Below are 26735 nucleotides of genomic sequence, written 5' to 3'. Positions count from 1 at the left end.
TTGTAAATTAATTAAACAAGGAAGTACTGAAAAATATTTTAGTTGTGTGATGGAATGCTAAAGGTTGTACAGATGCTCTCAGAGACAGATTTATCAATGCAAAGGCAGGAATGTAAAGGGAAAATGTTGGATATGTAATTGCTGGATGATGCTGGAAAGAATCAAGTAGCACTTAAAAAAGATCTTGAAATCATAACAGGCTTTAACGGTTTTTTTAAGACTTCTGAATGTTACCTGACCAAGATGCAACATTAAGCATGAAATATTTCAGTCCTAATTGTTCACCTTAAAATTGTAGGAGTTTCTAAGTTTGGTGTCTTTGCATTGAAAAGCTGCATATATGCTACATACATGCTGCATAATGCAATATGTGTTACACGTGTGCTGCTTAATGCTACATATGTGTTGCATACACATTGCATATATGCCCCATTCAAGCTGCACACATGCTGAATACATGCTACACAATGTTACATACATGCTACATACATGGTGCATACTGGCTGCACAACGCTACATACATGCCACACACATGCTGCACAATGCTACATACATGCCACACATATGCTGCATGATGCTACATACATGCCACACATATGCTGCATGATCCACTTACATGCCACACGCATGCTGCACGATGCTACATACATGCTGCACGATGCTGCATACATGCTGCACGATGCTGCATACATGCTATGCGATGCTACATACATGCCACACACATGCTGCACGATTCTATATACATGCCACACATGCTGCACGATGCTACATACATGCTGCACAATACTACATACATGCCACACATGCTGCACGATGCTACATACATGCCACACACATGCTGCACGATGCTATATACATGCCACACATGCTGCACGATGCTACATACATGCTGCACGATGCTACATTCATGCTGCACTATGCTAAACACATGCTGCACCATGCTACACACGTGCTACACACATGCTACACACATGCTACACACATGCTACACACATGCTACACACATGCTACACACATGCTACACACAAGCCACATCCAGGGCAATCGGCAGACACTGACGAGGCTTCCCCGAGTTGCAAACTGTGTGATTGACAGCCCGACTGACCAGTCAGCAGTTGTAATTGCATCAATGTCTGGGGAATGGGCCAATGAGGGGCGGGAGGGGCGGGGCGTGGGCCGGCCAGTACTTCCGGGTTCTGCTTCTTCCACTCGGGTCAGTGTTAGAGCAGCGTGGGGAAGTCGCTCACTGTTCTGTACTTGTTTCTATCATATAATTTATCGCTTGCATGATGTGACCAAAAGTACAGTGTAGGCTGTGCAAGTTTTTGTCAGTTGGGGGGCCAGTGTAGTTTTGGAAGGCCTTGGGTGCTTTCTATTTTATTTCAATGTCGGTCGTTTTTGTATCAGGTCCCAGTAAACCTACTCAATGCCAAGTCGAAGATACCACTGGTTCCAAAATAACAAAACACGGACGAAGCAGTGACCAGCGCAGATTAGATTGTGGGAGGGAAGATTACCTAAGTGATGTGGTATGTTCCGCAGCTGAAATGAATTATACATTTTCATACATAGAGCTTGTACAAGTTTGTTTTGTAATGTATATAATAGTGATGCACAGGAACAGTTACAACTTCCATTCCCATTTCATTTCAGAGATGGTCAGTGGTGTTTGGTTTGGTGTTTTTACACTAGCTCTCCATTTATTGTTCCCATCATTTATTGTTAATTCCCTTCCCCAGAACATCTTTTACCCTAAATATTACCAAAGCTGATTGGTAAAGCAGCTTTAAGGATGTTTTAAAAGTGACATCAGTGCCTTGGTAGGCATCCTGCTGTCTGGGAAAATTATGGAAAAATGCTTCCCAATATGTGAATAAGAAGACCCGCCTATAAATCCTGACCAAAGATGATGGTGGCACAATGGTAGAGCTGCTGCCTCACTATGCCAGACCTGGGTTTGAGCCATACCTTGAGTGCTCTCTGTGTGGAGTTTGCATGTTTTGCCTGTGACCGTGTGACTTTCCTCTGGGCTTCCGCCCACATCCCAAAGACATGGGGTTGGAGATCAATTGGCCTCTAAAGTGCCCCTCATGTACGTTGGGAATGGGAGCAAAAGTGGGATAACGTATTCCAGTGTTAATGGGTGATCAATGGGTGGTGCATTGATATGTTTCCATGCTGTATCTCTAAATTATGCCAATGCAAAGTCATTTATGAAGAAAGAATGAGTCCTTTTATGAAAAGTCCTCTATGATGAAAGAATGGGTCGACTGGGCTTGTATTCACTGGAATTTAGAAGGATGCTCTCTCTTGAATGCATCCAGATAATTGGCCTTCTGAGGCAGAGAATTCCACAGATTTACAACTCTCTGACTAAATATTTTTCCACATCTCCGTTCCAAATCGTCTACTCCCTATTCTTAAATTGTGGTCCCTGGTTCTGGACTCCCCCAATATTGGGAACCTGTTTCCGGCCTCTAATGTGTCCAATCCCTTATATGTTATATGTTTCAATCTTATATGTTTCAATAAGATCCCCTCTCATCCTTCTAAATTCCAGTGTATACATGCCTAGTCGCTCCAGTCTTTCAACATACGACAGTCCCGCCATTCTGGGAATTAACCTAGTGAACCTACGCTGCACGCCCTCAATAGCAAGAATATCCTTCCTCAAATTTGGAGACCAAAACTGCACACGGTACTCCGAGTGCATTCTCACTAGGGCCTTGTACAATTGCTCCTATACTCAACTCCTCTTGTCATAAAGGCCAACATTCCATTAGCTTTCTTCACTGCCTGCTGTACCTGCATGCTAACTTTAAGTGACTGATAGAAACATAGAAACATAAAAAATAGGTGCAGGAGTAGGCCATTCGGCCCTTCGAGCCTGCACCGCCATTCAATATGATCATGGCTGATCATTCAGCTCAGTAGCCTGTACCTGCCTTCTCTCCATACCCCCTGATCCCTTTAGGAAAAAGGGCCACATCTAACTCCCTCTTAAATATAGCCAATGAACTGGCCTCAACTACCTTCTGTGGCAGAGAATTCCACAGACTCACCACTCTGTGTGAAGAAATGTTTTCTCATCTCATGTGTCCAATCCCTTATATGTTATATGTTTCAATCTTATATGTTTCAATAAGATACCCAGATCTCTTTGTACTTCCCCATTTCCTAATTTGACACCATTTCAGATAATAATCTGCCTTCTTGTTCTTTCCATCAAAGTGGATAACCTCACACTTATCCACATTAAACTGCGTCTGCCATGCATCTGCCCACTCACACAACTTGCCCAAGTCACCCTGCATCCTCATCCTCCTCACAGTTCACACTGCCACCCAGCTTTGCGTCATCCGCAAATTTGCTAATGTTACTTTTAATCCCTTCATCTAAGTCATTAATGTATATTGTAAATAGCTGCGGTTCCAGCACCGAGCCTTGCGGTACCCCACTAATCACTGCCTGCCATTCTGAAAGGGACCTGTTAATCCCTACTCTTTGCTTCCTGTCTGCCAACCAATTTTCTATCCATGTCAGCACCCTACCCCCAATACCATGTGCTCCAAGCAGTCCCTGGTCCTCCAAGTTGGGGGTTGGGTGTGGGGTTAACTACCCCACCCTGGAGAAGGTTCTCCACCTGAAACGCCACCCGTTCCTTCTCTCCAGAGATGCTGCCTGACCCGCTGAGTTACTCCAGCCTTTTGTGATACCTTCGATTTGTACCAACATCTGCAGTTATTTTCCTGCACAACTTGGAGGTTTAATGGGAGATGTTGGTGCACCCCTGTGAATTACATATCTGTTTAACATGAAGTGTTCTTGCAGAGTTAGGGTTTAGCACTGACAGGCTGAAGGCAAATGGAATGCTGTCTCCCCTGATTGGTCACAGGTTGTGGCTCCAAGGGTGGAATGGTATAAAGCAGGTTTTAAGTGGAAAAAGTCCCTGCTTTGTCCTCTGTATTGGTTTTGATAATAGGGTGAGAATGCTTGCCTGAATTCACATTTATTTTAATTATGTTTGTCTGAGGTTATTGTAAATTAATTAAATGTTATAGTTAAACTCTCTTGGTGATAATTTCTTATCCTGTTTGAGTAAGACCCTTCACGGTAAGGTTAACTGTGAGTGCAAACAAATTGAGACTCAAATCCAATATTGCGTAGTAGCTTTTGAACTGCATAAGAAACACAACAAAGATAGACACAAAATGTCGGAGTAAATTAGCGGGTCGGGCAGCAACTCTGGAGAAAAGGAATAGGTGATGTTTCAGGTCAAGACCCTTCATCCGTCTGATCAGACCCAAAATGTCACCCATTCCGTTTCTGCAAGAGATGCTGACTGACCCGCTGAGTTACTCCAGCATTTTCCTGTGTATTATTCGTGTGACAGGCCTAACTGTGGACTGCTCCTTCTTCAGTGTGACATTGTACATTTACTACTTACTTTCTCTCGATTTGCAGTCGATCATTCTGCCGGTCCACAATGCTGAGAGGTGGTTGGATCAGTGCCTTGAGTCCGTTTTGGACCAGGATTTCCAGGGATCGATGCAGTTGTCCGTCTTCAATGATGCCAGCAAGGTTGTACTTATTGTTAATGATATATCTTTTGTTAGCTACATTTTGCTGGAGCGTTTGCCTCCCTCGTGTAGAATGGTGGAAGTTCATCTACTTTTTGATGTGTTGCATGGGTGCCAAGCTTTGTCCGAACACCAGCCAAAAAGAACGACTTTGCCATTTTATAAACATTAGTTGGTTTTCATGTGATAAAAGGCAAGTGGGCTTTTACATATTTGCCTCATCCAATGTGGTGCATCTCCTGGCACTTTGCTGTGGGCCAACGTTACAGGCGTGTCGGTCTGTAATACTACATTCCCACTCATTCTCAAACAGCAGTAGCACACGGGAGCAAAATGGATTTCATGGATAAAGGTCCCAGATTTATAAAAGGGGTAGTGGTTGGGGGTGGGGACAGTGGAAGCCATTAGGTGAATCCTTTTTTTACCAGTTCAGTAAGGCGAATCACAAAGGCCACTGTATAAGACGCCTGGCAGTAGCAGCAACATGAGCGAAAATGTACAAAGAATGGAGCAATGCTTGAAGGAATGTAAGGTATAGAGTCATAGAATCACACAGCGTGGAAACAAGCCCTTTGGCCCAACTTGCCCCATCTACACCATTCCCACTTGCCTGCTCTTGGCCCATATCCCTCTAAACCGATCCTGTACAGGAACCTATCTAAATGTTTCTTCAATGTTGCGATCGTATCTGCCTCACCTACCTCCTGCCATCTTGTTCCATATACCCACCACCCTCTATGTTAAAAAACAAGTTATCCTTCAGGGTCCCATTAAATCTATCCCCCCTTACCTTAAACCTATGTCCTCTGGTTCTCTATTTCCCCTATTCTTGGCAAAAGACTGTGCATTTACCTGATCTATTCCTCTCATGATTTTGTACACTATAAAATCACCCCTCATCCTCCTGCGCTCCAAGGAATAAAGACCAAGCCTGCTCAACTTCTCCCTATAGCTCAGTCCCTGGAGTCCTGGCAACATCCTGGTATCTTCTTTGAATTCTTTCAAGCTTGACAACTGTAACATGATGACCAAAACTGAAAGCAATGCTCTAAATGTGGCCTCACCGACATCTTGTATAACTATAACATGACCTCCCAACTTTCATACTCAATACTCTGACTGATGAAGGCCAATGTGCCGAAAGCCTTCATAGCCTGTTTCCTTTATCATCATTACTTTTTTTGCATATCTTTCATTCATTGTTCTTTATCTCTCTACATCATCATCTATGTCTCTCGTCTTCCTTTTCCCTGACTAGTCTGAAGAAGGGTCTGGACCCAAAATGTCACCCATCCCTTCTCTCCAGAGATGCTGCCTGCCTGGCTGAGTTACTCCAGCTTTTTGTGTCCATCTTCGGTTTGAACCAACATCTGCAGTCTCTTCCAACACATGTATCCATCCTTTTGTACGTTTCAATGAGATCTCCCCTAATCCTTCTAAAATCTGGTGAATTTGGACCCAACCTCCAATTGTCCTGCCATCACCATCTGGTAAACCTGTTGAGATTTAAATTCAAATAGATACTTTAAAAAATAAAAGCCGAGAGAATAAACTACTAATATAGTAATTGAATATTTAAAGACTAACAGCAGCAGTTCCCTGTCTGGCTTCACTCCAATTTATTGGCAAGAGTGGCCGATTCCTGGTTTTAGTTCCCCTGCAGACCATTGATTTAGAAACTATATTTATAGTAATATTTTTTTATACCAATGAGTCACACAGAGTCATACAAGGAATGGGTGACGTTTTGGGTTGAGACCCTTCTTCAGGCTCATTAAGTATGACAAATAGTCTTACAGATAAGCTGAGCCTCTGCTTTTAGAATTTAAATTGGTTCGTTACAATGATGTGTTAAGTTGGAGAGGGTGGGGTGAGCTTGCAGAGGGTGGAAGGAAGGAAGTAACCTCACCAACTGTGAGTAAGAAACTTAAAACTGTATCTCTAAAAAAAAATGTTTTAAATGACAGAGCACTTGATGGTTTCAACATTTGGTCTGTTCCATGGGGATTGGAATTGTACTGTTAATCCCAACCAGAATGTTGTAGTTTGGATTTCAGCTGCTGTATATAAAAATCAATATTGATAAATGATCCAGACTGCTGGTTGAAAGCTTCAGATTCCCAGGAGTAAATATCACCCACAACTTCTCCTGGACCACCCATGTTGAAGCAATGGGCAAGAAATCCACACCAACGCTTCCACTTCCAAAGAAGGCTTAGGAGGTTCGGCATGTCCCCACCATTTCTCAGCAGCATTTTATCGGGATGCATCACAGCTTGGTTTGGGAACAGCTCCATCCAAGACTGCAAGAAATTGCAGAGAATCGTAGTTGCAGCCCAGAGCATCACACGAACCAACCTCGCTTCCATTGACTCAATTTATACCCCTCGCTGCCTCGGTAAGGCCAGCAGCATAATCAAGGATGAGTCCCACCCTGGCCACTCTTCTCCCCTCTCCCATCGGGCAAAAAGTATAGAAGTGTGAAAACGCACACCTCCAGATTCAGGGACGTTTCTTCCCAGCTGTTATCAGGCAACTGAATCATCCGACCACAACCAGAGAGCAGTGCTGAACTATTATCTACCTCATTGGAGACCTTTAGAGTACCTTTCCTTCAGTCTGAAGAAGGGTCTCGACCCGAAACGTCGCCCATTCCTTCTCTCCCGAGATGCAGCCTGACCTGCTGAGTTACTCCAGCATTTTGTGAATAAATACCTTCGATTTGTACCAGCATCTGCAGTTATTTTCTTATATTTAGACTACCTTTGATCAGACTTTACTGTCTTTATCTTGCACCAAATGTTATTCACATTTTCCCTTTATAATGTATCTATACACTGTGAATGGCTGGATTGTAATCATGTATTGTCTTTCCGCTGACTGGTTAGCACGTAACAAAAGCTTTTCACTGTACATGTGACAATAGACCAAACTCAAATTGTGAGATGTGGTAGAAACCACGGCCTGGTTTGGCAACTGGAATGCCCAGGAGCGAAGAAGACTGCAGGACTGTGAACACTGCCCAGTCCATCACCGACTCTGCCCTCCCCACCATCAAAGGGATTTACTGGAAACGCTGCCTCAAAAAGCAGCCAGCATCATCAGAGACCCACACCACCCTAGCAACGCTCTCATTTCACCCCTGCCATCGGGAAGAAGATACAGGAGCCTGAAAACTGTGACGTCTAGGTGTTCAGGAACAGCTTCTTCCTACAGCCATCAGGCTATTAAACCACAATCTCAAATAAGCTCTGATCTACCTAAACTATTATGGTTATTATTGCACTATTATTGTTTTATATATATATATATATATATATATATATATATATATATATATAATATATGTGTATATATATATGTATATGTGTATGTATACATGTTTGTATATATAATATTTGTACTATATTTTTTTTACACATAGGGTGGCGGGTATATGAAACGAGCTGCCAGTGGAGTAGCTGAGGCAATTGCTATTACAACATTTATAAGACATAGGTCCCAGATAGAACAATGAAATTCATACTTGCAGCAGCACAGCAGAACATGTGAACATAGTACACTGTCAACAATATAATTAACGAGTTATTACAAGAGTGTTTGTATTTCCACATACTCACAAATACACAAACACACACATATATATATATATATAAAAAAATTATATTGTTGACAGTGTACTATGTTCACATGTTCTGCTGTGCTGCTGCAAGTATGAATTTCATTGTTCTATCTGGGACCTATGTCTTATAAATGTTGTAATAGCAGTTGCCTCAGCTACTCCACTGGCCGCTCGTTCCATATACCCGCCACCCTATGTGTAAAAAAAATATAGTAAGTTGCCCCTAGGTTTCTATCTCCCCTCTCCCATCAGGCAAGAGGTACAGAAGTGTGAAAACACACACCTCCAGATTCAGGGACAATTTCTTCCCAGCTGTTATCAGGTAACTGAACCATCCTATCAGCAATGAGAGAGTGGTCCTGAGCTACTATCTACCTCATTGGAGACCCTTGGACTATCTTTGATCAGACTTTACTGGACTTCATCTTGCATGAAACATTATTCTCTTTGTCAAGTATCTGCACACTGTGTGGATGGCTCGATTGGAATCATGTATAGTCTTTCTGCTGACTGGTGAGCACGCAACAAAAGCTTTTCACTGTACCTCGGTACACGTGACAATAAACTAAACTCAATCTCCCCTCTCACCTTCACCAGCTTGGTGAAGAACATTGGTCGCAGGAGATAGACACAAAATACTGGAGTAACTCAGCGGGACAGGCAGCATCTCTGGAGAGAAGGAATGGGTGACTTTTCAGGGTCGAGACCCTTCTTCAGACTGAGACACCAGAAGACAAGTTCATAGTGTGGGAGACCAGGGCTTCCACCATTTAGGTGGTTACAAGGACATGACTGAAAAGGCTTTGTGGGCAATTGCAATGCGGGAAAATAACCCAGCAACTCAGGACAAACGTTGTGCCAGTTCAGGATAAAATACTGTTCTGACTCCTCAAGATAATGGAGCAATGCTCCATCATTGCTCGAACATCTTTAGCTGACCATTCTTTTAACTCTGAAATGCCCTAATTCAATTAAGCTCTGGAACCCTGCAGACACAAGGAACTGCAGATGCTGGAATCTTCAGCAAAACACAATGTGCTGGAGGATCTCGGTGTCAGGCAGCATCTGTGGAGGGATTTATTCACAAAATGCTGGAGTAACTCAGCAGGTCAGGCAGCATCTCGGGAGAGAAGGAATGGGTGACGTTTCAGGTCGAGACCCTTCTTCAGACGGGTCTCGACCCGAAACGTCACCCATTCCTTCTCTCCAGAGATGCTGCCTGACCTGCTGAGTTACTCCAGCATTTTGTGAATAAATCGATTCGTACCAGCATCTGCAGTTATTTTCTTATAGCATCTGTGGAGAGAATGGACAGACAACGTTTTGGGTCTGGACCCTTCTTGAGACTGACGCTTTGAGTCGGGACCCTTATTCAGACATGTATTGAACTGCACAACCTTTCTGTTTCTTGCTTAACTAGATTGTAATAGTCCTGAGATTACAACACTGAAGGCCTTTTTTTTTAAACCTACTACCTAACCCCCTAAATTATCTTTGCCCAGTCCGTCACACCTATTGACTTCCCCACCATTGCTGGGGTCCACAGGATGTGAGGCTTCAAAAAGGCAACTAATATTATCAAAGACCCATGGAACCCTACTGCCATCGGGAAGAAGGCCTGAGAACCATTACTTCCAGGTTCAAAATTAACTTCTTCCCATCAGCTATCAGGTTCTTCGAGCCACCCTCCACCACCCAACGTTAGCACTGACCCACACTACTGAATTTGCACAACTAAGGTTGCTTTGCGCATATTGTTTTTTTTACACACTATCCTGGTCTGATCTACTTAGAGTAACTGTGTAGGAAGGAACTGCAGATGCTGGTTTAAGCCGAAGATAGACACAAAAAGCTGGAGGCAACATCTCTGGAGAAAAGGAATAGGGGACCCTTCTTCAGACTGAGAATAACTGTTGCGTTTAATGGGCCTGTAAAGGTGCGGAAAATTAGAATTTAATAGTTCTAGTTCAAATTGGTTCAAAGGGTATTTTATTGTCACGTGTACCAATTAAGGTACAGTGAAACTCGATTTTCCATACAGTCATACTATAAAAAGCAGTAAAACACACAGCTACATAAAGGTTAACATAAACATCCACCACAGCGGATTCCCCACATTCCTCACTGTGATGGAAGGCAATAAAGTCTAAGCTTCTTCACTCTTTATGTCAGGTGTTTATGACAAATAACACTTGATTCTCTTGATTCTCTCTTGATTGTCAGGACTTTGTCTCCCTTCCTACTTTTGTCATTGGTACCAATTAAGACTACGTCTGCTGACTGCTCCCCTCCCCTCTGAGAAAGCCCTGTGCCTGCTCAGAGACATCCTTGACCCTGGCAACCCTCCATCCTGGAGTTGGGCTTGTGGCCATAGAAACGCCTCTCTGTAACCCCGGACTACAGAGCCCCCCTATCACTATTGTCCACCTAGACTTTGTTGTTCAGTGGAACCAGATGTGGTGTGGCAGTTCTGGCTGCTGCTGCTGCTGCTGCTGCTGCTGCGATTTCCCTCTCGGAGGGCAACTCGCCCAACTGTGCCCAAGACAGTCGACGTGTTTGAGAGGGAGATGGCCACAGGAGGTTTCTGCACTACTTGTCTGCCTCTCCTGGTGGTCAGACATCTATCTGGCTAAACGTTTGTTGTGACCACTGTTATGTATTGCGCCTGGAACAATGACACCAAGAGAGCAAGTCTGCCTTTCTTTCGTGTCCAACTACTCTCTGCTTTCCAACAAAACTACTCTCTGCTTTCCCACATCCCTCTTCTCTCCATTTTTACATGATGACTCTTTAATGATATCAGAATCAACGTTCTTGTTTATGATTTATAGACTGATGGAATGTATAAAAAAACGTGTTAAACCGTCGGACCACGTGACCCAGCCAACCTATGACAGCTTTTATGCTCTATTCAATCATGCTGTCTCGTCTATATACTAAAACTCTCGTTTGTTTGTTCCTGAACTGCAGCCAAAACGGTGCACGATAGCGCAACAATTTTAGGCCCACCTTACTCACTGTCGTCCCTTTGGTGCTAATGGAAGAAGTTTCATTGAAATCGGTGTTATATTTTTTGTTATTCACATTTTAAAGTTTAAATCTATCTCCTAGGGAGGGATGGAGAGGGGAGGGGGGATAAGGGGGTTGAGGGCGATGGAGTGGGGGGGAGGGAGGGGGAGGATGGAGGGAAGTGGGGGAGGAGGGGGGGGCAGAGAGGGTGCTGTACCAATGCAGGAGAGGTTTGGGCCCAACGGGTCCACTTGGTCTAGTTTCTTCTAAAGCTATCAGCAGAGCCCTCTGTTTCCTCCTTCCCCTCATACTTCCTCTATTATATATCTAGAGTATTCTCTTAAACCACTCCACGTGGTGGCTTGTTCCACATTCTTACCACCCTCTAAGTAAAGAGGATTATTCTGAATTCAGTATTGATGTTTATATTTTATTGATGTCTTCTAGTTTCTTTGTCACGAGTGGAGATATTGTCTCTGCAACCACTCTATCAGAATCCTCTTAAGGTCACACTGCAATGAAGGTCACACTGCAATGAGGGTCCTTTCTCAGGAGGATTGACACCCATTCTGCTCGATTTTCACCCAGATGCATATCCTCACTTGTTTGGTGTGATGCATGCAAGTCTATTTTGCCCCAACCTTCACCTTGGCTTGCAGCTTAGACAAGTAATAAACTCCTAGAAAATTCCAAGTTTCTGCATCTCAGATATGTAACCTATTATACCATATTGTACACGAGCCATATCTTGTTTACTTAATGGTTATTTTTAGTTTAATGTTAAGATATAAACTTAAGAGTGCACGGCCTGCACGGTGGCGCAGCAGTAGAACCACTGCCTTGCAGCGCCAGAGACCCGGGTTCGATCCTGACCACAGGTGCTCTCTGGACAGAGTTTGTACGTTCTCCCTGGGACCATGTGGGTTTTCTCTGGGTTCTCGGGTTTCAACCCACCCTTCAAAGATGTACTGGTTTGTGGGTTAGTTGGCCTCAGTCCCTGGTGTGTAGGATAGTGTGGGTGTACGGGGTGATTGCTGGTTGGTGTAAACGGTGGGCTGAAGGGCCTTTCTCAGTGCTGTGTCTCCAAGGGTCTCCAAAGTATACAACAGTTTCCCAGCCCCTGGTTTAGAGAGTGAATACTGTTGATACAGATCAACCTGCTGTTCTGCAACGCCACTCTCTGTCTTCTTCCCTCGGTTTAAGTTTGGGTTTAAGTTTATTATGGTCACGTGCCCTGAGGTACAGTGCACCACTTTGTTTTGCATGGTATACAATCAGTTCAGGTAATATCCTACATAAAAACAATCAAGTCAAACGCAATACAATAAGGAGAGGAAAGGGGAAGATACAGAGTGGTGCAGGATATAGTTTTCTTTATTGCCGTTCACCAGTTCCGTAGACAAAGTGCAATGTCCACGATGAGTAGAGGTGATAGGACCCTAGTTTATCGAAGGATTAGTTTAGTTTAGTTTAGAGATACAGCGTGGAAACAGGCCCTTAGGCCCACCGGGACCGCGCCGACCAGCGATCCCCGCACATTAACACTATCCTACACCCACGAGGGACAATGTTTACATTTACCAAGCCAATTAACCTACAGACCTGTACGTCTTTGGAGTGTGGGAGGAAACCGAAGATCTCGGAGAAAACCCACGCAGGTCATGGGGAGAACGTACAAACTCCGTACAGACAGCACCCGTGGTCACGATCGAAACCGGGACTCCGACGCTGCATTCGCTGTAAGGCAGCAACTCCACCGCTGTGCCACCATGATAGTTCAGAAGCCCATAAACAGAGGGGAAGAAGCTGTTTTTAAACTTGCCAAGTCAGGTGATATATCTGTGCCGAACAAAGGTTTTTCAACAGTTGTGCTCTAACTGAGCTTTATTTCTTTGTTGCAGGACAACTCGATGAACATTATAGAAAAATGGCAAACTAAACTGGTAAAGAAAGGTGTAGATGTTGTCATTGGTGGACATGAATCTCCTTGCCCAAAAGGAGGTACGTTCTTCTTTAAAGTTTCTATGAATAATGGTGCAACAGAAAATAAATAGTTGTATTGCACTCATGTGTGATGCATTATCATAGAGCTGTTTAGTTTAGTTTAGAGAGGCAGCGTGGAAACAGGCCCACCAAGTCCGTGCCGACCAGCGACCCCCACACTTCAACACTAGCCTACACACTCTCGGGACAATTTTACATTTATACCAAGCCAATTAACCTACAACCACAGGTCGCGGGGAGAAGGTACAAACTCCGTACAGACAGACAGCCGTAGTAAGGATGGAACCCGGGCCTCTGGCGCTGTAAGGCAGTAGCTCTGTGCCACCGTGCCGCTACTGAGATCGCAACAACTGGGGTTAGAAAGGGAAAATGGGTATTGCATCAAGGAATGAGAGGTGTGAATAGCCAAAAAGGTGAGTGAATGGATATGTCAGGTGATTCTTTGAAGCCCAGAGCAGTTGTTGCAGGAGCTGAGTGGGCGTGTGTGGGGGGGGTGTCACTTGGTCTCGGACACAAAACTGTAAAATGACAAAATGGTGAAATCGCCACACTTATGACATTTGATACATTAGTGTGAATGCTTTCCTTGTAGCTTTTCATCAGGCCATGAGTGATAGTTGAAATACGCCATTCGGCCCATCAAGTCTACTCCCCATTCAATCCTGGCTGATCTTTCTCTCCCTGCCTTCTCCCCATAGCCTCTGACACCCGTACTAATCAATAACCTATCTATCTCTTCCGTAAAAATATCCACTTGGCCACCACAGCCTTCTGTGGCAAAGAATTCCACCTGACCCACCACCCCGTGACTGAAGAAATTTCTCCTCATCTCCTTCCTAAAAGAACGATGTTTAATTCTGAGGCTATAACCTCCAGTGCTAGGCTCTCCCACCAGTGGAAACATCCTCTCCACATCCACTCTGTCCAAGCCTTTCACTATTCTGTACGTTTCAATGAGGTCCCCCCTCATTCTTCGAAACTCCAGCGAGTTCAGGCCCAGTGCCGACAAAGGCTCATCAATGGTTAACACACTCATTCCTGGGATCACTCTTGTAAACTTTTGTTCATTATTTTACGATCCGCACTTTATCGCTTTCTGCCTGCAGTGGAATAATAAAAAGTATTTCTGTGCTTTTATCACGTTATTCTGCATTTTTCAATTTATTTATGATTTGATTATTGGAGGACCACTTGAAGTTCTAAGTGCACATGAAAGATGCTAATCCAATGATCAGCACCACTTTTATAATGAACCGTGTCATGGGATCGTGACATGATCTTCTAAAATGTCAGAACACAATCGTTATCTATTCTTGAAGACAGAAGCAGGGGAATTTATTATGGGGAACAAAGAAATGGCAGACGAGTTAAACCGTTACTTTGGATCTGTCTTCACTGAGGAAGATACACACAATCTCCCAAATGTTCTAGGGGCTGGAGAACCTAGGGTGATGGAGGAACTGAAGGAAATCCACATTAGGCAGGAAATGGTTTGGGTAAACTGATGGGACTGAAGGCTGATAAATCCCCAGGGCCTGATGGTCTGCATCCCAGAGTACTTAAGGAGGTGGCTCTAGAAATAGTGGAAGCATTGGAGATCATTTTTCAATGTTCTATAGATTCAGGATCAGTTCCTGTGGATTGGAGAATAGCAAATGTTATCCCACTTTTTAAGAAAGGAGGGAGAGAGAAAACGGGTAATTATAGACCAGTTAGTCTGACATCAGTGGTGGGGAAAATGCTGGAGTCAATTATAAAAGACGAAATTGCTGAGCATTTGGATAGCAGTAACGGGATCGTTCCGAGTCAGCATGGATTTACGAAGGGGAAATCATGCTTGACAAATCTACTGGAATTTTTTGAGGATGTAACTAGGAAAATTGACAAGGGAGAGTCAGTGGATGTGGTGTACCTCGACTTTCAGAAAGCCTTCGACAAGGTCCCACATAGGAGATTAGTGGGCAAAATTAGGGCACATGGTATTGGGGGTAGGGTACTGACATGGATAGAAAATTGGTTAACAGACAGAAAGCAAAGAGTGGGGATAAATGGGTCCCTTTCGGAATGGCAGGCAGTGACCAGTGGGGTACCGCAAGGTTCGGTGCTGGGACCCCAGCTATTTACGATATACATTAATGACTTAGACGAAGGAATTAAAAGTACCATTAGCAAATTTGCAGATGATACTAAGTTGGGGGGTAGTGTGAATTGTGAGGAAGATGCAATAAGGCTGCAGGGTGACCTGGACAGGTTGTGTGAGTGGGCGGATACATGGCAGATGCAGTTTAATGTAGATAAGTGTGAGGTTATTCACTTTGGAAGTAAGAATAGAAAGGCAGATTATTATCTGAATGGTGTCAAGTTAGGAGGAGGGGGAGTTCAACGAGATCTGGGTGTCCTAGTGCATCAGTCAATGAAAGGAAGCATGCAGGTTCAGCAGGCAGTGAAGAAAGCCAATGGAATGTTGGCCTTCGTAACAAGAGGAGTTGAGTATAGGAGCAAAGAGGTCCTTCTACAGTTGTACCGGGCCCTGGTGAGACCGCACCTGGAGTACTGTGTGCAGTTTTGGTCTCCAAATTTGAGGAAGGATATTCTTGCTATGGAGGGCGTGCAGCGTAGGTTCACTAGATTAATTCCCGGAATGGCGGGACTGTCGTATGTTGAAAGGCTGGAGCGATTGGGCTTGTATACACTGGAATTTAGAAGGATGAGGGGGGATCTTATTGAAACATATAAGATAATTAGGGGATTGGACACATTAGAGGCAGATAAGATGTTCCCAATGTTGGGGGAGTCCAGAACAAGGGGCCACAGTTTGAGAATAAGGGGTAGGCCATTTAGAACGGAGATGAGGAAGAACTTTTTCAGTCAGAGGGTGGTGAAGGTGTGGAATTCTCTGCCTCAGAAGGCAGTGGAGGCCAGTTCGTTGGATGCTTTCAAGAGAGAGCTGGATAGAGCTCTTAAGGATAGCGGAGTGAGGGGGTATGGGGAGAAGGCAGGAACGGGGTACTGATTGATAGTGATCAGCCATGATCGCATTGAATGGCGGTGCTGGCTCGAAGGGCTGAATGGCCTACTCCTGCACCTATTGTCTATTGTCTATTGTCTTTGCCCAGTGTGGCTTAGTTTTACATAGTATAGCAGTAAATCAGACCTCCCACCAAAGTCTTGATGCGAACCAGAGGTTTTTAGAGAAGCCACTGCCCATGCATCATGCATATAGTTAGTTCAGAATATATTCTTTATGATGCATATCAAGCTAAAATCTTGCATCAACAATATTCACAGCGGCACATTAACGTGGCCTAGTAATTGCGGCACGGTGGCGCAGCGGTAGAGTTGCTGCCTTGTAGCACCAAAGGCCCGGGTTCGATCCTGACTACCAGTGCTGTCTGTACGGGGTTCGTTTTCCCAGACACCGCGTGGGATTTCTCCGGGTGCTCCGGTTTCCTCCCACATTCCAAAGACGTGCAGGTTTGTAGGTTAATTAGCTTTGGTTGGAAATTGTCCCTCGTCTGCGTAGGATAGTGCTTGTGTACGGGGATCGCTGGTTGCCGTGGACTCTGTGGGCCGAAGGTTCTGTTTCCGTGCTATATCTCTAAACTAAAACTAAAAAGCTAGGAATGGCAACAAAGCTGCACTTCCTTTTAATTAGGAAATTAAAGACGAGCTTTTCATTTTTCCTTATGGACAAACAAAAGGTTAACTGTTAATGCGAATGTGGTTTCATTTTGTGTATCGACGTGTTAGTGGTCAACAGAAATATGTTTGGATGTATGAATCAGATCTCCAAGGATTTGGGTGGATTCCTTCCAAAGGAATGGATGAATTGTCTGGTACACATACAAGTGAATCAAATCCTGTGCAAAGTGACAAATTGGCTAGAAAATTATTTTTGGCAAGAGAAGACAGTGAGTAATCTTGTGTAGCAACTCTTCAGGCAGGGCAGCTGCTTGGGCGGCAGCCTTTTGGGTTCTGTACTATTTATACATATGGTTGTTAATATTCTTACCAAGGTTGTCGCTGTTTAATCGACTTAACGCAGGAAAGTAAAGCTTGGGTAGCTGGATACAAAATCGCATTCAGTACGGGCCCACCACCGATTTTCCGGCACCCTTGGTTCCAGAGGATTATCCGTTTTGCCGGACCAGGCGAGGTCAAGGCTTTATGGGGCCGAGATACCAGGCCGCAAAGTTGGTGGCGGAGTCAGCAATGGGAACGGATCTGCCGGTTCCGGCCGGGCCAGAGTTCAAGAGCCCCAGCCTCGGGCGGCAAATTCGACCCGCTGATTAGTCAAGGAGGTCGGCTTTGAGAACTGGGAGGGGGGAAGGGGGGGGTTTGACCCGCCCACCAGCGCCAGGTTTTCGGGGGGCTTCTAGAGGGGGCCGATTTTGGCCGGATTAAAAGGGATCAGTTACCGTAAAATCGCTGCTGGACCTGCACTAATGACTTCAGTACCGATAATCTTGACTAAATTAAAAATATGTGTTTAACAGCCTGTTATTAATAATTAATCGGGAGCTAGATATTACCACATAGATGAAAGGAAGAGGTGCAGTGGTTGAGCAATTATTGAAATTGTCTTTGCATTGTAAAGCAATTTACAGGATGTAATTAGGGAGTATAACTGGGTGTGTTGAATGTAAAAAAAGTACACACAAATGCTTGTAGGATCCCGACTCGAAACTTCACCGACCCATGTTCTCCAGAGATGCAGTCTGACCTGCTGAGTTACAGTGCCCTCCATAATGTTTAGGACTAAGACCCATCATTTATTTATTTGCCTCTGTACTCCACAATTTGAGATTTGTAATAGAAAAAAAATCACATGTGGTTAAAGTGCACATTGTCAGATTTTATTAAAGGCCATTTTTATACATTTTGGTTTCACCATGTAGAAATTACAGCTGTGTTTATACATAGTCCCCCCATTTCAGGGCACCTTAATGTTTGGGACACATGGCTTCACAGGCGTTTGTAATTGCTCAGGTGTGTTTAATTGCCTCCTTAATGCGGGTATAAGAGAGCTGTCAGCACCTAGTCTTTCCTCCAGTCTTTCCTCCAGTCTTTCCATCACCTTTGGAAACTTTTATTGCTGTTTATCAACATGAGGACCAAAGTTGTGCCAATGAAAGTCAAATAAGCCATTATGAGGCCGAGAAATAAGAATAAAACTGTTCGAGACATCAGCCAAACCTTAGGCTTACCAAAATCAACTGTTGCACCATTATTAAGAAGAAAGAGAGCATTGGTGGGCTAACTAATCGCAAAGGGACTGGCGGGCCAAGGAAGTCCTCCACAGCTGATGACAGAAGAATTCTCTCTATAATAAAGAAAAATCCCCAAACACCTGTCCGACAGATCAGAAACACTCTTCAGGAGTCAGGTGTGGATTTGTCAATGACCACTGTCCGCAGAAGACTTCAAGAACAGAAATACAGAGGCTACACTGCAAGATGCAAACCACTGGTTAGCCACAAAAATAGGATGGGCAGGTGACAGTTTGCCAAGAAGCACCTAAAAGAGCAACCACAGTTCTGGTAAAAGGTCTTGTGGACAGATTGTCCAAAGGCTGGCAGCATGGTGTTCAGTGAACAATCTGGTCCTGAACTCCTCCAAAACAAAGGAACTTATAATTGACTTTAGGAAAACCAGTGGAGATTACGACCCACTCTACATCAATGGGGTCTGTGTGGAAAGGGTACCAGCTTTCAGGTTCCTGGGTACGCACATCGCAGAGGATCTCACCTGGTCTACCAACACCATCACCACAGTAAAGAAGGCACAGCAGAGACTCCACTTCCTGAGGATCCTCAGGAAAACCAACCTGCAGGAGAAGCTCATGTTGTCCTTCTATCGCTGCTCCATCGAGAGTGTGCTGGCATACTGTATAACCACATGGTATGCCAGCTGCTCAGAAAAGGACAGGAAGGCCCTTCAGAGGGTCATCACGACGGCCCAGAAAATCATCGGCTGCTCACTGCCCTCCCTGGAGCACCTGTTCAGCCTACGCTGCCTCAGTAGAGCAGGCAAAATAATAAAAGATCCATCCCACCCCGGCCACCGTCTGTTTGTTCATCTGCCCACTGGTCGACGTTTCAGGTCGATAAAATCCCGAACAAACAGACTTAAGAACAGTTTTTACCCCAGGGCCATACGAGAACTGAACACTACCTTTGCACTAGGCAACACTAAAAAATCTTTGTACTTAACATAATTGTATTTAATTGTATTTATGTATTTATTTGTTTTTGCATTTATTGCATATATGTTTGTACGCACCGTCAGGATTGGCTATTTTTTAATTTCGTTGTACTCGTTGCAATGACAATAAATGAATATTATTATTATTATTATTATTATGAGACGAAGATTAACTTATATCAGAGTGATGGCAAGAGTAAAGTATGGAGGAGAAGGATCTGCCCAAGATCCAAAGCATACCACCTCATCTGTGAAACATGGTGGTGGGGGTGTCATGGCCTGGGCATGTATGGCTGCTGAAGGTACTGGCTCACCTATCTTCATTACAATATAATACAATACAATATATCTTTATTGTCATTGTACCCAGGGGTACAACGAGATTGGGAATGCGCCTCCCATACGATGCAACAACTGCTGATGGTAGCAGCATAATGAATTCTGAAATGTATAGACCCATCCTATCTGCTCAAGTTCAAACAAATGCCTCAAAACTCATTGGCTGGCAGTTCATTCTACAGCAAGACAATGATCCCAAACACACTGCTAAAGCAACAAAGGAGTTTTTCAAAGCTAAAAAGCGGTCAATTCTTGAGTGGCCAAGTCAATCACCCGATCTGAACCCAATTGAGCATACCTTTTATATGCTGAAGAGAAAACTGAAGGGGACTACCCCCAAAACAAGCATAAGCTAAAGATGACTGCAATACAGGCCTGGCAGAGCATCACCAGAGAAGACACCCAGCAACTGGTGATGTCCATGAATCGCAGACTTCAAACTGCCATTGCATGCAAAGGATATGCAACAAAGAACTTTCATTTACATGACATTGCTGTGTCCCAAACATTATTGTGCCCTGAAATGGGGGGGACTATGTATAAACACAGCTGTAATTTCTACATGGTGAAACCAAAATGTATAAAAATAGCCTTTATTAAAATCTGACAATGTGCACTTTAACCACATGTGATTTTTTTTCCTATTGCAGATCTCAAATTGTGGAGTACAGAGGCAAATAAATAAAGTCAAGTCAAGTCTACTTTATTTGTCACATACAGATACAAGATGTGCAGTGAAATGAAAGTGGCAATGCCTGCGGATTGTGCTAAAACTACAAAACAGAATATAATTATTTATTTTTTAAATACACAACACAAAAACTAAATTAATACAGTAAATTAGTCCCTGGTGATATAAGAGTTAACAGTCCTGATGGCCTGTGGGAAGAAATGATGGGCCTTTGTCCCAAACATTATGGAGGGCACTGTACTCCAGCACTTTGTGTCTATTTTTGTAACATAGCATCCATAGTTCCTGTGTCCAATGTAAATTTGAGCACTAATTTCAATTTAAAAGTAATTTCACTATTTAGCATTGTATACAGTTCCATTGTGTGTAATCTCCTCCATGTGTAACAGAGGAAAACGTTTTTTCCTGAGAACTTAAGTTTATTAACTCTCTGACCAGCAAACGTTGAATGATAGGGAGGCATTGAAAAAAATCCCTCAATGACTGACCAGTTAACTGCTGCAAGATCAACGACCTTCAGGTGACTCCTGATGATAAATCATGTGACACAGTATTTTGTACTACCATTTGTTAACACTGTGGGTTAAAAATAAATATTCTGGTTTCGGATGTACAAACCTGGGGCTTTTACAACTTTGCAAATATTTACACAGTTCCCCTCCAGTGTAGGTGCAGTGTTTTTGACAAAATGTCCAATAAAACAGAAATTGAAAAAAAAATCAAAATGAATCCCATCTACCCAGTTAATTTGGGTTTATTAAATAAATCTAATGCGACAGAATTTTGACTCTGATGTTGAAAGGAATGGCATTGTTATAACTTGAAACCTCCTGTTCAATAGACCAGCAAAGACAATGATTAATACTGGACTGCTGCAGAATATTGAACTGGTAGTCATGGGCAATGGGCTGCCTGAAAAGGCTGAGAGGAAACTGGCCTGCTGGTACAAACATTGATTGTCTGCTTCGCATAGTTGGCACAAGCTCTCAAGTTCCAGCTACACACTCTGCATTGTGGGAACCTCTTCACTTGTTGAAACAGTTTCTATGGCCACCAATTCCGTTTGGTCTCAAGCCTGAGACCTGAAATCGCAGGACGTGAAGGATCCTGATGTGCGATAGCCTTGTTGTCCCTCACTGGGGGATGGGGAGTTTTTCAAAATAATTTTGAGACGGCTTGGGTCTTTTTTTTCCCCCTGCTGTTTTAAATGAGGGCTGTTAGATAAGTATCCAAAGCATGACAAAAAATGCTGGAGCAACTCAGCGGGTCAGGCAACATCTCTGGAGAAAAGGAATCAATGACGTTTTGGGTCAGAACCCTTCAGCGGGCTCTGTCTTTTCTCCAGAGATGCTATCTGACCCACTGAGTTACTCCAGCATTTTGTGCCTTATCTTCGATATAAACCAGCATCTGCATTTCCTTACGACACACATTATCCAAAACATTGTGGTTTAATAGAATACTTTATCTTACGTAGAATATTTGTGAGAGGTTAAAGGGGAAAGGTTTAATAGGAATCTGAGGGGTAATTTTTTTCCACACAAAGAGTGGTGGGTGTATGGAACGAGCTGCCGGAGGAGGTAGTTGAGGCATGGACTCCTACAACATTTAAGAAACATTTAGAAAGGTTAAAGGATAAGATAGGTTTAGAGGGATATATGGGCCAAACGCAGGGAGGTGGGACCAGTGTAGATGGGACATGTTCGTCAGTGTGGACAAGTTGGGCTGAAGGACCTGTTTCCACGCTGTATCACTCTATGACTGGTTAAAGTCTGGTTCTAATTTCCTGATCAAACATTCATGGTACAGTTGATGTGCACTGGGTCAAATATTGACCCATTCAGACCAGGATTGTTCCAGGTTCAGTCCCTAGACTCTGCAGTGTTAGCTGGCCTGAGTTAATACAATACAATACAATATATCTTTACTGTCATTGTACAGGAGTACAACGAGATTGGGAATGCGCCTCCCATACGATGCAATAATTTAATTAGCTAATCAGTATTAATTTAAACAACCCAATTAAACAAATTAGAACAGTTTTAAAACAGTATAAAGTGCAAGTAGATCTGTGCCGGTTCACTGTGCGATGTGACCATCCGGCTCAGCAGAACCGGTTCATAGCAGCTATGGCTCTGGGGATGAAGCTGTTCCTGAGTCTGGAGGTGCGGGCGTCGAAGGTAGTGGCATTGTTGGCTGAGCTGACATTGTGTGTGGAGAAGAGGGGAGACTAAAACTAATTAGTGGAATTTGAGGTTATGATTAAAGCTCCTTGTCAGAAAACGCACCGTGGTATGTAGATTGCACCAGAGGTGTGGTGCTAACCCCAGTCTCACATGGTCTGATGTGCACTGACTGGTTCCATATTCGATGGATAGCCAAGGTCAATGCCTTTTGACGCAAGGCTGGTGAGCTGTATGGACATTGGTGGCTGAGCACTTCAACTCCCCCTCCCACTCCCAGTCTGACCTTTCTGTCAAGGGGCCTCTTCCAGTGCCATAGTGAGGCCCACCGGAAATTGGAGGAACAGCACCTCATATTTCGCCTGGGCAGCTTGCAGCCCAGTGGTATGGACATCGACTTCTCCCACTTTAGATAGTTCCTCTGTCCCTCTCTTCCCCTCCCCCTTTCCCAGATCTTCCTCTATCTTCCTGTCTCCACCTATATCCTTCCTTTGTCCCGCCCCCCTGACATCAGTCTGAAGAAGGGTCTCGACCCAAAACGTCACCCATTCCTTCTCTCCCGAGATGCTGCCTGACCTGCTGAGTTACACCAGCATTTTGTGAATAAATACCTTTGATTTGTACCAGCATCTGCAGTTATTGTCTTATATTCCTTGTATATGCACATGCTTGGCCAATAAACTTATTAATTCATTCACTTGGTGATAAAGGGGATCAGTATAGATTGGAGACATTCTAGATATTTTAGATTTAGAGATACAGATTTTGAGATACATTGCGGAAACAGGCCCTTCGGCCCACCGGGTCCGCTCCACCCAGCGATCCCCGCACATTAACACTATCCTACACACACTAGGGACAATTAAAAAAAAACATTTGCCCAGCCAATTAACCTACATACCTGTACGTCTTTGGAGTGTGGGAGGAAATCAAAGATCTCAGAGAAAACCCACGCAGGTCACGGGGAGAACGTACAAACTCCGTACAGACAGCACCCGTAGTCAGGATCGAACCTGAGTCTCCGGCGCTGCATTCGCTGTAAGGCAGCAACTCTACCGCCGCGCCGCTGTATTTCTTTTTAATACCACAGTCACTTCAGTCACGCACTGACTGCACTGTCATTGATGTGCTTATCCGTGGAGAAGCTGGCATTATCTCACTTTGCACACAGCAACACAGAGATAGTATTTGGTCGACACAAAGCGCTGGAGTAACTCAGCGGGTCAGGCAGCATCTCTGGAGGAAAGGAACATGTGACCTTTTGGGTCGAGACCCTTCAACAGATAGAATCTGGGGAAAGGGGAACTAGAGGTATGAAAAAGTACAAAGAATAAGTGAATAATTGGTGTGAAAAGGGCAAATCAAAGCCAGCAGCGATGATCAAGGAAAGGTTGAGCCTGCAATGGTACATTGTTGGCTGTGGAGAAGATGATAAGGAGTGGATACAAACAGTGAAACCAAGCAGGACGACAGTGAAACTAGTAGGCCGACAAGGGTGGGGGAGGGACGGAGAGAGAGTGAATGCAAGTTGAAGTTGGAGAAATCAATAGTCCCACCTCTGGGTTGTAAGCTGCCGGGAGAAACAATAGACAATAGACAATAGACAATAGGTGCAGGAGTAGGCCATTCAGCCCTTCGAGCCAGCACCGCCATTCAATGCGATCATGGCTGATCACTCTCAATCAGTACCCCGTTCCTGCCTTCTCCCCATACCCCCTCACTCCGCTATCCTTAAGAGCTCTATCCAGCTCTCTCTTGAAAGCATCCAACGAACTGGCCTCCACTGCCTTCTGAGGCAGAGAATTCCACACCTTCACCACCCTCTGACTGAAAAAGTTCTTCCTCATCTCCGTTCTAAATGGCCTACCCCTTATTCTCAAACTGTGGCCCCTTGTTCTGGACTCCCCCAACATTGGGAACATGTTATCTGCCTCTAATGTGTCCAATCCCCTAATTATCTTATATGTTTCAATAAGATCCCCCCTCATCCTTCTAAATTCCAGTGTATACAAGCCCAATCGCTCCAGCCTTTCAACATACGACAGTCCCGCCATTCCGGGAATTAACCTAGTGAACCTACGCTGCACGCCCTCCATAGCAAGAACATCCTTCCTCAAATTTGGAGACCAAAACTGCACACAGTACTCCAGGTGCGGTCTCACCAGGGCCCGGTACAACTGTAGAAGGACCTCTTTGCTCCTAGGTGAGGTGTTGTTCAATAGACAATGGACAATAGGTGCAGGAGGAGGCCATTCGGCCCTTCGAGCCAGCACCGCCATTCAATGTGATCATGGCTGATCATTCTCAATCAGTACCCCGTTCCTGCCTTCTCCCCGTACCCCCTGACTCCGCTATCCTTAAGAGCTCTATCTAGCTCTCTCTTGAATGCATTCAGAGAATTGGCCTCCACTGCCTTCTGAGGCAGAGAATTCCACAGATTCACAACTCTCTGACTGAAAAAGTTTTTCCTCATCTCAGTTCTAAATGGCCTACCCCTTATTCCTAAACTGTGGCCCCTTGTTCTGGAGTCCCCCGACATTGGGAACATGTTTCCTGCCTCTAACGTGTCCAACCCCTTAATAATCTTATACGTTTTGATAAGATCTCCTCTCATCCTTCTAAATTCCAGTGTATACAAACCTAGTCGCTCCAGTCTTTCAACATATGACAGTCGAGCTTCCCACAGTTCTAACGCTGGATTATAACATTGGAAATAAAAACATATTGAATCTCATTACCTACATGAGAATTGCTGGTCCTGTAATGCGTGTATGTTGAAAGCTTTGAACTGTACCTTATACATTTTTGTTGTTGTTGTATCATTGCAGTTGGTTTCGCCAGGAATCAGGCCATTGCACAAAGTTTTGGAAGATTCCTTTGCTTTTTGGATGCAGTAAGTATGCAAACTACGATTTCTTTCCCACCTGCAACTTAGTTTCATTTAAGAGAACGTGAGCAGTTAATTTAAATGGGAAAATGCTGGGAATGCTCAGCAGGTCAGGCAGCATCTGTGAAGAGAGGAAAATCAGAGGTGACAGAAGGCTGTGGAGGCCAAGTCAATGGATATTTTTAAGGCAGAGATAGAGAGATTCTTGATTAGTGCGGGTGTCAGGGGTTATGGGGAGAAGGCAGGAGAATGGGGTTAGGAGGGAGAGATAGATCAGCCATGATTGAATGGCGGAGTAGGCTTGATGGGCCGAATGGCCTAATTCTGCCTCTATTATCCTGTCCTATCCTATGACATTGCAGGTTAGTGATCTCTCATCAGATTTGATCGGTTCGATTGCAAACGGGAAAGACCCATTATCTGGAATTGTTAACTTTAAGGATGACTGTACTATCGGAAGAAGAGGTTCTGTTCCCTGGGCGTATGTTGGGCTTTACTGGAAGATGAGAAGTGGCTAAAGATAGTCAGAGTGGCAGTGGGTTGGAGAGTTGAAGCAATGGGTGACTGGGAGGTCAGAGTCACCACTGTTGACCGAACGTTGGTGTTCTGCAGAGTTTGTCTCTTCATCTTCATTTGGTTTCTCCAATATCGTGACTGTGGGCACTGAATACGGCACGTTAGATTGGAAGAAGTGGACGTGAAATCGTCGCTTCACCGGGATGAAATGCTGTGGTCCCCTGATGTGGGAAGAGAAACCCTGTCAAATGGTGGAAGAGGAGGGTGGAGGGAAGTTTGTCGTGGTGGAATGCCATGGAAGAAGGTGGAAATTGCAGATCAGTTTATTGGTGGTGAGCACAAGGGAAAGCCTGTCCTTTGTGTGGGATGGGAGATGGTGGGTGGGAGAGGTGAGAGCAGAAGTGCAAGAAGTGGAGATGAGATGAGGTTGCGAGCCTTGCCTGCTAAGTTCATGGAGGACACGACGGTGGTGTTACTGAAGGTGTTATCATCGGAAGAGAAATGATGTGACTGGAGAAATGTGGCAAATGGACAGAATGGAGTCTTAGTTTAGAGATACAGCGCGGAAATAGGCCCTTCGGCCCACTGGGTCCACGCCGACCAGCGATCCCCACACATTAACACTATCCTACACCAAATTATCCAGGGACAATTTTTACATTTACCAAACCAATTAAGCTACAAACCTGTACGGTCTTTG

The 26735-nt window shown here is 44.3% G+C and overlaps 1 protein-coding gene across 1 annotated transcript in view; it reads left to right on the top strand.

The window, feature by feature from the left end:
- The window catches only part of LOC144594733 (uncharacterized), a 79629-nt gene that overhangs the window by 5873 nt on the left and 47021 nt on the right, over positions 1-26735 (top strand). Inside the window, exons 3-6 of the mRNA XM_078401576.1 lie at positions 1408-1529; positions 4465-4581; positions 13113-13212; positions 25461-25525. Of these exons, the coding sequence (XP_078257702.1) occupies positions 1408-1529; positions 4465-4581; positions 13113-13212; positions 25461-25525 (404 nt within the window). The remainder of the gene's footprint in view (positions 1-1407; positions 1530-4464; positions 4582-13112; positions 13213-25460; positions 25526-26735) is intronic.

This window comes from Rhinoraja longicauda, chromosome 6 (assembly GCF_053455715.1).
Source record: "Rhinoraja longicauda isolate Sanriku21f chromosome 6, sRhiLon1.1, whole genome shotgun sequence".
Lineage (NCBI taxonomy): Eukaryota > Metazoa > Chordata > Chondrichthyes > Rajiformes > Arhynchobatidae > Rhinoraja > Rhinoraja longicauda.
This window is presented reverse-complemented; position numbering and strand designations above follow the sequence as displayed.